This window comes from Scatophagus argus, chromosome 23, assembly GCF_020382885.2.
Source record: "Scatophagus argus isolate fScaArg1 chromosome 23, fScaArg1.pri, whole genome shotgun sequence".
Lineage (NCBI taxonomy): Eukaryota > Metazoa > Chordata > Actinopteri > Scatophagidae > Scatophagus > Scatophagus argus.
Window position 1 is genome coordinate 16082291 of NC_058515.1, and position 14455 is coordinate 16096745.

The following is a 14455-nucleotide window of genomic DNA, read 5'->3' on the forward strand; positions in this document are numbered from 1 at the left end:
CAGGAAATGAGGCAGTCAAGCTTTCACTTCCTGTGATGGTTTTAGTCTTTGTAGTGTTTGTGGCCCCAGTCTGACCTCCAGCTGACAGACGTGGGTTCATTACATGATGTCATGAAACTGTTGAACAGGTTTGGATGGCAGGCGTGACGCGGTGATGTAATCTGTGAGGTCGATGGAGGAGTCAGTGAGGCAGAGGAAAGATGTAATCGAAGTGGATCTCTGGAGGATCAGTGTGGGCTCTTTGGGCTGATCAATAACAGAAAATTATTCCAGACACGATAAAGTCTGAGTTTATTCTGCATGGCTGTCCAGAGCAGAGCCAAACCCAGCCAGAGAATCACTACCTTCATCATACTCCCTCATCTCCTCACCTGTTGGAACCTGTACCTGTTGATGATGAAACACTAATAGCGTCAGAAATGATGTCAGTGAGGGTTCACAGGAGTCCGGGATGTTCGCAGTCAGCTTTGAACAGAGAGTCGACCGAGGTACAGACAGGTAAATACACGCCACCACAGACTACACCTGGAACAGACCTGTCAGCACTTCCTGTTCGCACTGTAACCATGGCAACGTGAAAACAAACAGAAGGTTGGTCCAGATGTCGTCAGAGGGCAGGATGAGACCAGATCCTCCTCCAGCTCCTCCTCCTGCTGCTCTGTGGAGCTGATAAAAACTCTCCATGTCGGTTGGTTTTGTCAGTGCAGCTGAAACGTCATGGACGGACTGAAGGTGAGTACAGACCGACAGACAGACAGACAGACCGACCGACCGACAGACGAACAGACAGACCGACAGACAGACAGACAGACAGACCGACAGACAGACAGACAGGTGACCGACTGCTGGTTTCACTGACTCAAACTGAAACGTCCTGTTGCTGTTTGCTGCTTTGTGCTGCAGTGTGTGTGTGTGTGTGTGTGTGTGGTCTTCGATCCTTGCATGGTGTGTGTGAATGTGTGTGAATCACTGACTGCTGGTTTGTTTCTGAGTGTTTGGTCAGAAAGTCCAGATACCAAAAACTAACTTTATTTACTCAGAAAATCAGCTCCAAGTAAACAACACTGTGCTGGTTTCAGTCTCTGTGGAGGTTTTAGTCTCTGAGGTGGTTTTAGTCTTTTTAGTCTCTGAGGTGGTTTTAGTCTTTTTAGTCTCTGAGGTGGTTTTAGTCTCTGTGATGGTTTTAGCCTCCGAGGTGGTTTTAGTCTTTTTAGTCTCTGAGGTGGTTTTAGTCTTTTTAGTCTCCGAGGTGGTTTTAGTCTCTGTGCTGAGGTTTGGTCATAAATGTCAGGTTGGTGTTGAAGTTAGTGTTCATGTTAATCTGATCCAGGTTCACCTCTGAGTTCAGTGGTTTTTAGTGTAGGCCTGAGCACACCACCACCTGATCAGTTTATGAGTTTATGACAGGTGAAAGGCACCTAAATGCATCACGTGTTTCTGTGTGTGTGTGGGTGTGTATGTGTAAGGTGTGTGTGTGTGTGTGTGTGTGTGTGTGTGTGTGTGTGTGTGTGTGTGCAGGGGGCGGGGTTTCCTCAGGCATGCAGGCGACAGGTCACTGCAGGGTTGTTGTGGAAGTTTTTCTCCTGCTGGTGAAGAATGAAATAGAGACTTCTGCCGGCCGACAAGATCTTTTATTCCTTTGCAAAAGAAGGTCAATCGTCACAAAGAGTTACAGTCAGAGTGAGGAAAGACCCCAACAATGAGGACAACTACAATTTTTTATAGATAGAGACACACACCCCAACATATGTTTTTTCCCTCCAGGGATAAATAAAGGAATTCTGATTCTGGTTTCACGCCTCTTTGTTCTGTTACCACTACTGTCTGCTTCTGTAGAAAGGGTTTGGACTTTAGAGACAGAGGTGACAGTCCCCGTCTCACTCTAGGACTGGTGTTGCAGAGTTTGTATATTCAGTCTAGATGTTAAACAAAGACACATGAACAAATGGTATCTGGGTGAGAAGACAGTGAGTGGGGTGTCAATTCAGAGGAGGAAGTCATGGCAGTTTCAAAGAGATTAAAACTGCCACTACAAGGGTTCAAGCAGACTGTCTGTTGCTGGGAGACAGAAACAAACAGTTTTAGGGCTGCAGGTCTAACAGGTACCAGGACCAGGATTCTGTTCAGGCTTTTAGAAGCAGGACTGACAGCTGATTTCTCTCTGAGTCCAGGTGTGCATTACCTGTCTGCTGCTGAAGATGACCCTGAAACTAATCAATGCACAGCCCCTGCTCACACCCAGATGTCCAACATGTCCAGAAGGTAACTGACCAATCACAGTCCAGACGATTCTCCATGACGACCGGAGGCGTGTCTCTTGACTTCCTGTCTCCACTCGGCAGGTTACTTTGTGGAGAAGAACTGCTCTGTGAAAGTGAAAGATGACAGATGGCGTGAAGGAGTCCAATGTAGACTGTGCACCGACTGCTCAGGTAAACACACCTCCAGCTGAACTGTGAAACTCCAGACCTGAAAGAGAAGCGATTGTTACCTGAGGGTCAGCGTGAGGCCGAAGCTCACATGTCTATCAAACAAACCGACTGGTTGAATCATGAAAGAACCAGAGTCACGAGTCCTCATGCTGGACTGCTGGTCTCCGTGAGGTCACTCGATCCCTCAGTCTGTGATTGGCTCAGAGGGGAAGACTGTGACCCAAACCAAAACCCTGTTAGTGTTTCACAAGAATAAGATGTTAGGTTTCACAGGAAGAAATCAAAACCTCCTCTGCCTTCATCATCGACAGGAAGTCAGTTAATCATTTCAATATTTTCTTCAGCAGAAACACCAAAGGATGCAACTGCTTAACTTTTCTGCTTCTCTGACTTAAGAAAAGGAAATAAATTAATATTAGGCTTTAGCTTAATCCCAATTAAAACTAGTGTTTAGAAAACTGAAAGCAGCATCAGGTGAATCAACAGAGAAAAGAAAAAGTTTGATTTGTTTCTCTCATTCACTGTCATTGATTATTGAACATGGATTGATTTGTTTTCTGCAGCTGGCGGTCAGGACACTCTGGTCAAATGTTCCACGTTCGCTGACTCGCTGTGTGGAAACAGAAGTGCGCCTGCCATCACATCCACACCTGAAGCTCCAGGTAAGCTCACCTGACATAGGTGAGGTGAGGTCATGACATATATCACGAAGACATAAGAGGGCAACCTTCACATCCTCCATGATCAGACAGAAATCAGATTACAGAAGTTTTCAGAAGGAGCCTGAAGTTCTCTTCTCTTTGTCTGATGTCTTTTTCCTTCTTCTTCTTCTGCTCCTTCCTCTTCCTCTTCCTGTTCCTCACAGTCTCTGTTCCTGAAGCGTGGATCATCCTCACTGTGATGTAAGAGTCAATCACCTTTAAAGATCTTTCATCTCCTTTCTGAATTTCTTCACTCCAGAAGCCTGCACTGATTATATTTTTATTATCAGTAAACAGATTTGGTTTGATCATAATGTTTGTCTCATTCAGCTCTGGTTTTAGATGAAACGCATTAACACTGAAATAGGAGTTTTATTGGAGCTGATCTGTGACAAACAGCTGAAGAAAAGTGATGTGATTGACTCTCTCAGTTTGTTTTCCATTTCTGAGACCCTTTAACAGACCAACATGTCTGCAACCAATCAGCACCACAGAGCTTAGCGCTGTGCTAACGGAACAAACAGCTCAAAGCTCAGATGAAATGTTAGATGGTCAGCAAGCTAACATACAGATATCAGTGTGAACCTCCCGCTTTGTTGGCTTTAGTGTCATTAAAAAGTCGTCAACTCAACATTACAACTATTAGCAAGCTAGTTTTTGTTCGTGATAATGAGGAACACGTTGGCTTGAAGTCACCTGTTAACACACTCATTAGTTAAACTGAAACATCAGCAGTGCAGTCGTGTCTTTCCTTATGGCAGCAAACTCTTAACTAAGATCTTTACTGTGCTTAACTTACCACGACCTGACGTCATACAAGAGAACATCGGACTCGTGCTCAAACCTCATCGGCTCACGAAACATCAAACATTCAATCACAGACTGTTTATGAAGCGTATCAAAGCCGCTCGATATTAGATAACTGATCAACCCCGACACAAATCAGGATGGAGGGAAGACGCATCTGCCAGACCAAACATGAACTCATGGAGTCGTCTGGTTTTCAGGACAAATCGAATTGCAAAGAGCAGCTGAACAAAGGAGGGGCTGAAATGTCATTGGAGAAATGGAGGGTTGGGGTCACTTAAATTCCTGAAAAAGATTAAGAGCCGCTTCAAGATCGTCTTTACCTCATGTCTGTTTATTCAGATTTTTTTTTTCCAAAACTCAAATTCTTAGAGGCGATCAGACAATCAGCCTGTTGGAAGGTGATGAAGGGGACGGGGCCTGTATTTTAATTAATCTGTTAAGAAACCAGTGGCTGTCGGGCTGGGGTTAGTTTTGATTTTGTTTTGTTCTTTTTATTACTGCAGAGTTTCTTCACTGTTCCTTGTTCTGCTGCTCGTGTTGCTCCTCATCCTGACGTTCTGCCGAAACCAGAAACAAAACAGACCTAAAGGTAACAGACCCATCCCACCTGAGAACAGAAGCCTTCCATCTGACATCAGAATTCTCCCATCCTGTGATATCTTGTTGTTTCCTCTGCAGGACTGGATCCCCTGTAACTGGAGCAGATCTTCTAAAACCAAGAAAGACTTCTTTCAGCATTGTAGCCATCAGGACAAACTGTTGCCTGAGTCATCCATGGGACATGATCCACCTCTCAAGTAAACCACCAAGGCAGCAGATCTGTAGTTTGGGTACTCCCCAGGTTCAGAACAGATGTAGGCCAGGTCCAGTCCAGGTGTAATCCAGATATAGATGAGATTCAGAACAGATGTTGACCAGGTTCAGTCCAGGTGTAGTCCAGGTGTAGTCCAGGTGTAGTCCAGGTTCAGTCCAGGTGTAGACCAGGTTCAGAACAGGTTTAATCCAGGTGTAGTCCAGGTTCAGTTCAGGTGTAGGCCAGGTTCAGAACAGGTGTGGTCCAGATGTAGATGAGATTTGGAACAGATGTAGACCAGGTTTTGTTCAGATGTAGTCCAGGTGTAGACCAGGTTCAGAACAGGTTTAATCCAGGTTCAGTCCAGGTGTAGCACAGGTTTACTCCAGGTGTAGGCCAGGTTCAGAACAGGTGTGGTCCAGATGTAGATGAGGTTCGGAACAGATGTAGGCCAGGTTCAGTCCTAGTGTTGCAAAGGTTTAAAACAGATGTAGCAGAGGCACAGACCAGGTTCAGTTCAGGTGTAGGCCAGGTTCAGAACAGGTGTGGTCCAGATGTAGATGAGGTTCGGAACAGATGTAGGCCAGGTTCAGTCCTAGTGTTACAAAGGTTTAATACAGGTGTAGCAGAGGCAGAGACCAGGTTCAGGTCAGGTGTAGACAAGGTTCAGTTTGGGTGTAGCCCAGGTGTAGTCCAGGTGTAGACGGGGTTCAGAATAGGTGTAGGCCAGGTTCAGAATAGGTGTAGGCCAGGTTCAGAATAGGTGTAGGCCAGGTTCAGTTTGTGTGTAGATGAGGTTCAGAATAGGTGTAGGCCAGGTTCAGTCCAGGTGTGGTCCAGATGTAGATGAGGTTTGGAACAGATGTAGACCAGGTTCTATCCCAGTGTAGCTCAAGTTCAGTCCCAGTGTAGCAAAGGTGTAACATAGGTGTAACAGAGGCACAGACGGGCTCAGTTCAGGTGTAGACCAGGTTCAGTTCAGGTTCAATCCAGGTTTAGTCCAGGTGTAGACCAGGTTAATAATACGTGTAGGTCAAATTCATTACCGGTTCAATCCAGTTTCACTGCAGGTGCAGTCCTGATTCAGTCAAGATGTAGTCCACATGCAGCAAAGACTCAGTCCAGATGTAGCTCAGGTACAGACCTGGTTCAGTTTAGTGTATTCCAGAGGCCTGTACAACACAGCCAGCCCAGCCAGGCGTCACCTGAAGGTGCTTATCAATGAGTCAACCCAGGACTTCACAATGTGGTCCTGAGGAGTCTGAAGCATCCGACCAATCACAAACAGTCGACCGTCAGCACAGCGGCAGATTGGACAAACTGTGATACAAACGTGAAGAAGTTAAACTCACAATTGAAACTAAAAGCAGCTCAGCTGCCACATGAATGTGAATGAACGTGTGAATCAATCAGCTGATCAGAGTCACCTCGTCAGCAGACCTGAACACAATCTTATTAATACATTAATGGGGTGATTTATTTTCACGCTGCGTCTTTTAGTTTTATTCTTTCAGCTGCAATCCCGGCAGCATCAAATAGACTTTGAAAAATATAAAATATTTTATTTCAAATATTAGAAGAACAGGATTCATTGCGATACTTTAATCAGAATTGCTTTATTTATCCCTGGAGGGAAATTCTTGTTTTTACAGACATTGCACATGCAGTATTAATGTCTTAGAAGTACAGAAAGACGTCGTACTTCAGTTGGTCTGTTGCAGGATGACATCAGCGTTTGATGGGAAAACCACAGACAGGACAGCCTGCAGGAGCTTTTATCAATGATCACCACATTTTCCAGAGAACTGATTGGTTCTTTTATGTCTTTTGATCTGACATCTCAAACTGAACTCAGTCCACATGGGGTCACCACAAAGTTTAACATCCAGACTTTCTCTGGCTCAACAAAACCTGAACCTCATTCAGAGATCACAAGCATCATGGCATAAACTTCATTTGTTAGCTCAGGCTTTGTGTGCACTAAGTCATGTGACTGTTCTGCTGCACAAAATGGACCAATCACAGGCCACCTCCTACAGAGAAGCAGGTTATGATAAAAAAGAGCTATGAGGAATGTAAAACACACCAACAGCTAGACAGCACTGTTTGTACCCGTTTTAATCTGAGACCCTGAACACAACCTTCCCTGGATCAGGTTAGGTGTGCAGCATCAGTTACCATGGTGATCTGACAGGCTAAAGAGAACTGCCTTTGTCACATGGATAACCCAGAGTTATTCCTGAAGTTACCGTGAAAACCACAGTACAGGCCTCTGTCGTCCATGTGTAGTCCAGGTTCGGTGCAGGTGTAGTCCAGCTTCAGTCCAGGTGTTGTCCAGGTTCTGTGCAGGTGTAATCCATGTTCTGTCCAGGTGTAGTCCAGGTTCTGTGCAGGTGTAGTCCATATTCAGTCCAGGTGTAGTCCAGGTTCAGTGCAGGTGTGGTCCAGGTGTAGTCCAGGTTCTGTGCAGGTGTAGTCCAGGCTTAGTGCAGCTTCAGCTACAGCTTTAGTTCCGGGAAAGATTAACTTGAATAACTTCTCACCAGTCTATAACAACATGCTATTTCCGGACAAGACTTATATCTGCATCTCAGGGATGAGGGACACCCCTTTGAGGACTCTAATGTTCACATTCTGGACAAAGAAGACCAATGGTTTGAGTCCAGATAGAACATCCATCTTTGAGCCACCTGTAGTGCAGCTTTGAGTTCCCTCCCCAGACGGTTTAACACCCATTTGAACCACCTCTCATGTGACCATAACGACCTCCATGATGGCACGACGTGTCAGCGACCATCAAGACCACCTCCAAGGTGACAACCCCACCACAGGTTAAATAGCTGGAACTCCCCATCAAGCCTTCAGATGAGAGATGAAACTCCTCCAACAACCTAAAGATATTCGGTTGCCTTCACTTGTGGCACTTGAACTACCACGACCCGGATGATTGAGAACCTACACCGACAAAATGCCGTGACATCACTTCCTGTGGACTGTCAGTCAATGTTGACAGCATGTCTGCCTCTGCTGGTGGATTGTTGCTCATTTTATTATATCAGCTGCAGTATGAAGGTAGTCTAACTGAAAACCAGCAGAACGAATGACCTGAAACCAAAAATAAACCAGAGCAGCACTACATTCAGTTCTCCAGACAGCAAAGAAACCAGAACCCGTTCAGAGACTGCTACAAAATAAAAGCTCTTGTTTTGTTCAGAAAATATTTTAATATGGGAGGAAGTAAAATGTGGAAGCATTGAGATCCTCTAAGGTTGAGTAACAGCTCACTGAGATCTGAGATGAGGAAACTGTAATCTTTTAGGTCATGAAAATCAAATTGTTTTAAGTCATTCAAAATAAGGAAATTCACATGAAGCTGATTTTAAAATCAGTAATAAAACAACTCAAATGGTTGTTTTAAATGCTTCTCCAGTGGGTTAATGTTGGATTCAGGAAATATAATATTTCCCATGATGCACCACATCACCTGACACCACAGGTTTGAGGGCCGAGTGATGACCAGGTGTAGTCCAGGTGTAGTTCAGCTGTAGTCCAGGTGTAGTCCAGTGTGTCTGCATGTTGTTCTGTTACTCATGTTGACTTTTATTTTCATGTTTCTGCTGCAGCTCAGCAGAAAAAAATGTTTTCTGTTGGCTTCAGGAAAATAAAAAAAATAATAAATAAACATATTTAAAAATTACAGTTCATGTGTTTTTTATTGTCAGTTTTATTGTCAGTTGAACAGAATTACAAAGGACTCACATTTGACTGATGTTCTTCATTAGAAGAGTTCGTTTCTGTTCTTAAATTTAATGTTTGTCATTGGCAGAAGAAAATGTTCCTTCTGTTCCTCTTAAACTGAGGAGGTTAGTAAACTGACAGGTGTGTGTGTGTGTGTGTGTGTGGGGGGGGGGGGTTAGTTTTAGTTTTGTGGTATTTAGCTTGAGAAAACTTCCATGACACAAATGAACAAAACTCAACAACACTTTCTTCACTTGCTGGTTTGAAGCTACAGTTGACACAGCAGGACCAGGTGGACCAGTATGTGATGGTGGTCCACCAGACTATGAGAGGAGCCAAATGTCAGATGTTCTGTTCTGAGCTCACGTTAAATCACGTATGTGCTGTAACATTACACAACACGTGTGTGTGTTATTTAAACTTTCTTACTTTAACCAACGTGGTTTGTCTCCTGAACGTAACCGAGAGCTTATTGCGCCTGAGCCAAAGTGCGATTGTTTCACGGCGAGTCCAGAAGTCATCATATGTCAACAGAACAGAAAGAAGGAGACAAAAGACAAAAAAAAATGACGAGTTGTGAAAGTTTCTCTGCAGTTTCATAAGATTTGGTTGAACTTGAATTACACAACATCTGAGTGGGAGGAGACTTTACTGGCTCACTTTAAGACTCGACTGAATGAGTCACATCATCATCAGATCATCTGAAGATCTAATATTTAATATTCATATTTTCTGCTAATTTGATGACACAAAAATGTTTGAGTCTCTTCATTGCATGCAGAGTTAAAGTTTTCTTCTTGTTTAATTATTTTGATTAACAGGGTTTGTCTGTTTTATTTGACTGTCAACTTTCTTTTGCTGCTTTAACTGACTGTCAGGTAACAAAAGCATTTTTATTCAGTTCCGGTTTTTTTCTCTATCAAATCTGTGATCGAAGTGCGGAAGTCATGAATCCGATTATGAAAACTGAACTGTATTTAATTTTACTTACAGTCAGTACAAGCAGAAAGTAATTTGTAGTGTGTTTGATCACCGAGGAAACTTTTAGGGTGAATTTATATTTTATGCACAAAATAAACTTGTTATCGATACATTTATTGATTTATTGTAACACGAGCGCCTCACGTCCATGAGCGTGCACGCCCCTGCCTCCAGGCGCGCTCCCGGCATGCTTCGTCATTAGCGCTGATTGGACGAGGGGGTGACACCCACGAGGGCGAGTCTGGTACGCATGCGCAATAAAGGAGGGAGGGGGCGCGTGTTTGTAAAGTTTGAGCGAATCGACTCAGATTGAGGAAAGTTTAGATTTAATCAGAAAAGAAATACCGTTTTACACAGACAGACAGGCAGGCAGACAGACAGACAGACAGGCAGACAGACAGGCAGGTGAAAACTACAGACTGCGACAAGCAGAAACTGACGGAGCTCCGACTCCCAGGCGGAGACACCAGGAGATCGCAGCGCTTCCGCCGGGCCAAGGAGCTCGACAGCCGGCATGAAGATCGAGTTCGCCCCGCTGAACATCCCGCTGCGGAGGAGACTTCAGACCGCCGCGGTGCTGCAGTGGGTCTTCTCCTTCCTGGGCTTAGGTAACATATACCTGTCTGTCTGACTGCCTGCCTGTCTGTCTGACTGACTGATCATCTGTCGGTTTGACTGTCTGTCTGTCTGACTGATCATCTGCCTGTCTGTTCATCTGACCACCTGTCTGTCTGTCTGTCTGTCTGCCTGCCTGTCTGTCTGTGTAAAACGGTATTTCTTTTCTGATTAAATCTAAACTTTCCTCAATCTGAGTCCATTCGCTCAAACTGTGTATATCTTGTATATCTTTGTATGTCTGCCTCATCTTGTATTTTATATTTTTATATATTTTTTTCTCTTAAGTGTGCGATTTTAATTTCTGCTGCTATTTATAGGTTTGCTTTTAAGCCGAGAATCTGCGCAAAATTTAGTTATGCTTGCATAATGACAATAAAGACTCTTGAATCTTGAATCTTGAATCTGATCACTGTCTGTCTGCCTTACTGTCTGATTGGCTGACAGACATGATTGTCTGTCTGTCTGTCTGACCTTCTGCCTGTCTGTCTGCCTGACCACCTGTCTGTCTCTCAGCTCAGAGTTGTCTTGCTGCCTTGGTCACCCTGGCTCACTCTGATCGCTGGATGGTGGCCCTGCTGTATGCTGTACTGCCTGTCTGTCTGTGTTTCTGACCACTTATCTGTCTGAGTGTCCGTTTGTCTGTCTGATCATCTGTTTGACAGACTGACAGCCTGTCTCTCTTCTCTCTGCCTGACGTCCCGTCTGTCTCTCAGCTCAGTGCTGTCTTGCTGCCTTCGTCCTCCTGGCTCTCTCTGATTGGTGGATGGTGGCCCTGCTGTATGCTGGTTGGCTGTGGTTGGACTGGGACACGCCCAGTAGTGGAGGTCGGAGGTCACACTGGGTCAGGAGCTGGAGGGTCTGGGACTACTTCAGGGACTACTTTCCTCTTACGGTGAGCTTATTGATCTGACTCATCGTTTTGCTGACTGATGATTGATTATTGATCAGTGATGATTGATTTGTGTCTCCAGCTGGTTAAAACAGTCGATCTGGACCCAAAGAAAAACTACATCTTTGGATTTCATCCACATGGTGAGACACACACCTGTCTGTCTGTCTGTCTGTCTGTCTGCCTGTCTGTTTACCTGTCTGTCCCTCAGGTGTGCTGGTTGCAGGGGGGTTCGGTAACTTCTGTACAGAAGCAACGGGTTTTTCTCGTCTGTTTCCTGGATTGAAGTCTCACCTGCTGATGCTGCCGTTCTGGTTCAGAGTCCCACTCTTCAGAGACTACATCATGTGTGGAGGTACGCACCTGTGTGTCTACCTGTCTGTGTGTCTCACTGATAAGACGTGAGGACACTCAGAGTTTAACACTTCATGCTCACTGCAGAAAACTCGTCTGCTCCGAATGTTTTTGTTTGATATGAAGTGAAACCAAATCTGAGACGCTTCGTTACCCAACTGGACTTTAGTTCATGTGTGTCTCCAAACCGTTCAGGTGGCTCCCAGGTTACGAACAGGTGAGCAGTGGGAAGTGGCCTACACCTCCTTCAGACCCTGTTTTGTGTGTAGAAGTTAGAGACTTCAGAGGCGTGATGGATCCGAGAAGGCGGTCGGTGCTCGGCCCGGACAGGTGCATCCACCTGCACACGGACTTGGCTCATCTTTTTAAACTGAACCGTGTTCTCATCGTGCGTTATTATCACGTGGGATGGAATCAAGTGTCTGTCTTAGCTGGCTTGTTTTGCCCCTCGTCAGTGTGATTACTGTGGTCACAGGTGTCCAGGTGAACTGAGGTGAGAGTGAGACAGGTGAGCTGTTCAAACACCTGGTTTGTCTGTTGGACATTGTGAGACTGTGAGACAGCAGATTCTCTGATGACACATGAAACTGACCCTGATTTCATCACACTTCAGTTTCTCAATCGGCTCAGCTCTGACCCGATTGAGAAACTCGTGTTGCTCTGAGGTTTGCAGCTGTGCTGCAGGTCAGCGCAGGAGGAGGCAGAAAGCTGCTCTCTGATTGGCTGTGTCATGGGTCAGCTGTTCCAGAGCTGCTCGCAATTTGTTTTTGGTTTCTGTTTACTGCTGAGAGTGAGGCCGCTCTGCTCTCACTGGTGTCGATGAGGTCATGTGACAATCTGGCTCACCTGTGTGATGTAACATGTCATGTGACACAGAATGTGTGGCTCACGTTCGAGTCTCTGTAGTCCATCCAGCTGCATCACCTTCATGGTCAAAATGACATGTAGAAGAGCCAGATGATCTCACCTGTCTCTCTGTCTCTTACCTGTCTGTCAGGCCTGGTGTCGAGCTCTAAGTCCAGCCTGTCGTACCTGGTCAGTCGACCTGAAGGGGGTAACATTGCTGTCATCGCAGTGGGCGGAGCTCCAGAGGCTCTGGATGCCAGACCAGGAGCTTTAACACTGCAGGTATGTTTTTATTAGTACATCATCAGTACAGACAGATAGGCAGGCAGACAGACAGACAGGCTGTCAGTTGTTGTGTTGTTTCAGTCAGTGAAATAAAGATGCTTTCCGATGTGAAGCCTCTTAAACGCCGTCTGTTGTGTCCAGACGTCCGGCTGTCGCTGTGATCAGTTCAGACTCCTCAGAGGAATCAGCTGATCTGCCTGTCTGTGTTTCATGACCTCCTCGTGTTTCAGCTTTATGATCAGGATTTTATCGGCTGACCGTCTGTCTGTCTGTCTGTCTGTCTGTCTGTCTGACCTGCAGGTCCGAAACAGGAAGGGCTTCATCAAACTGGCTCTGAAACACGGGTGGGTGGAGCTTATGAAGGGTGTGGAGCTCTGAGGGTGGAGTTGCCAATACAACACTGACTGTGTGTGTGTGTGTGTGTGTGTGTGTGTGTGTGTGTGCATGTGTGTGCACAGGGCTCAGCTGGTTCCTGTCTTCTCATTCGGAGAAAACGAGCTGTTTGATCAGATGGAGAATCCGACTGGCTCCCCTCTGAGGAAGCTGCAGGTCAGAGCTCACACTCAGTCCGGTTAGGAAAACTAAAAGTTTTCACGTAAAGAAACGTCTGCCGGACTGTAAGACTGTGAGAGAAGACGAAGTCTGTAGTAAAATGAATCTGCTGCCTGAAACATTTAGACGTCAGCGCACACGTCTGACAGTTTGTGTTCATATGTGAATAAAACGATTAACCGAATCGATGATCGACACGTCTGTGAAGTATTCAGAGTATAAATAGAAGGATCACTGAAGTCAGAGTGAAAACCAAAAGTCCAACATGTCCTCTGTCTCAGGTAGGTTTGGTTTTTATCAGCCCACCTGAACCACAGTGTTCAGACCTGGACATCCGTGCTGAGTGGTTAGATCACTTGTGTGCAGCTCTCAGGAAAGAAGATCTGATCTCTCAGACTACAGTGTGGATATGAGTGTGTCCACCGTGGAGGACCACCTGCTCACCCGATGTCCTCTGAAAGTGGAAGGCAGAACGGTTAACAGCCGTCTGATTTAGTTATCTGTGATGTCAGTTACAAGCTTGGGCACGCTTACCTGCTCAGGTAAGCAGCAGATGTCAATAAACACATGGCCCTTGAATACCCAGACCTACTCAATACTCATTACTCTGAGTACTCGTGTAGTGATGCAGTACTTAGTACTGAGTTGGGGTTTGGGCTAGCTCTGCTGGTCTCTCTGAACCCAACGAGGACTGAACCTAATGGGGGCGGCTGACATAACGCTCAGGTGTGTTAGCGCTGTGTCATGTCACTGTGCTGTCATGTGTCCACAGAACCGGCTGCAGAGCATCATGGGAGTTGCCATGCCTCTGTTTCATGCCAGAGGAGTGTTTCAGTACAGCTTTGGATTGATGCCCTACAGGAAGCCCATCCACACCATTGGTATGACTGTAACATTAAGCTAACATTAATCTAACATTGATTCAGAGGAGAGGACAATTATTTTTATCTCCGTGTTTGAGAAGATGTTAGCGTCTCAGCTAATCCGTCCTGTCTCTGTCCTCAGTGGGGAAGCCTATTGCTGTCATCCAGACTCCCAGTCCCAGCAGTGAGGACATCAAGAGTCTTCATAAAGTTTACCTGCAGAGTTTGACTGAACTGTTTGAGCAACACAAACACACCTACGGTCTCAGCGAACACCAGCACCTCACCTTCATATGAACACCTGAGTTTTTCCTACTGTGGACATTAAACTGTGAAAGTTTAAACAATCTGTCTGACTCATGTACTGATCAGTGTCATGCTAATGCTGCTAGCAGAGCTTATTGTTGTCAAATTGGAATCTTAGCATTTTTAGCAGAACTCATTAATCTGAATGGGAGACATTACTACATTATTGCTGTTAGCAGAGCAGTTAGCAGAGTGTTAAGGAACCGGTGGTTTGCTAATACTGCTACAAGATGCTAACAATGTTAGTAGGGTTAGGGTTAGGGTTCACCCATTGGTTTGACTGAAGA

General features: G+C 45.4%; 1 protein-coding gene across 2 annotated transcripts; it reads left to right on the forward strand.

Annotated features, from left to right (window-relative positions):
* Window positions 1-9712: 9712 nt before the first annotated feature.
* On the forward strand, window positions 9713-14211 carry mogat3a (monoacylglycerol O-acyltransferase 3a). Of its 2 annotated transcripts, XM_046381490.1 has the most exons (9): window positions 9719-10063; window positions 10787-10965; window positions 11045-11105; window positions 11174-11317; window positions 12314-12444; window positions 12748-12791; window positions 12906-12996; window positions 13772-13880; window positions 14005-14211. In XM_046381490.1, exons 1-9 carry the CDS (start codon window positions 9970-9972, stop codon window positions 14157-14159), a joined length of 1008 nt encoding a protein of 335 aa, XP_046237446.1. In that variant the 5' UTR covers window positions 9719-9969; the 3' UTR covers window positions 14160-14211. The 2 variants fall into 2 exon arrangements, with proteins under 2 accessions (XP_046237447.1, XP_046237446.1); XM_046381491.1 differs by lacking the exon at window positions 11174-11317 and having other exon boundaries at window positions 9713-10063.
* Window positions 14212-14455: the final 244 nt, after the last annotated feature.

Coding starts and splice junctions, on each gene's coding strand:
- mogat3a (XM_046381490.1), top strand. CDS start 9,970: ATGAAGATCGAGTTCGCCCCGCTGAACATCCCGCTGCGGAGGAGACTT. Junction 12,792..12,905: donor AAACTGGCTCTGAAACACGG/GTGGGTGGAGCT, acceptor GTGTGTGCACAG/GGCTCAGCTGGTTCCTGTCT. Junction 13,881..14,004: donor GAAGCCCATCCACACCATTG/GTATGACTGTAA, acceptor CTCTGTCCTCAG/TGGGGAAGCCTATTGCTGTC.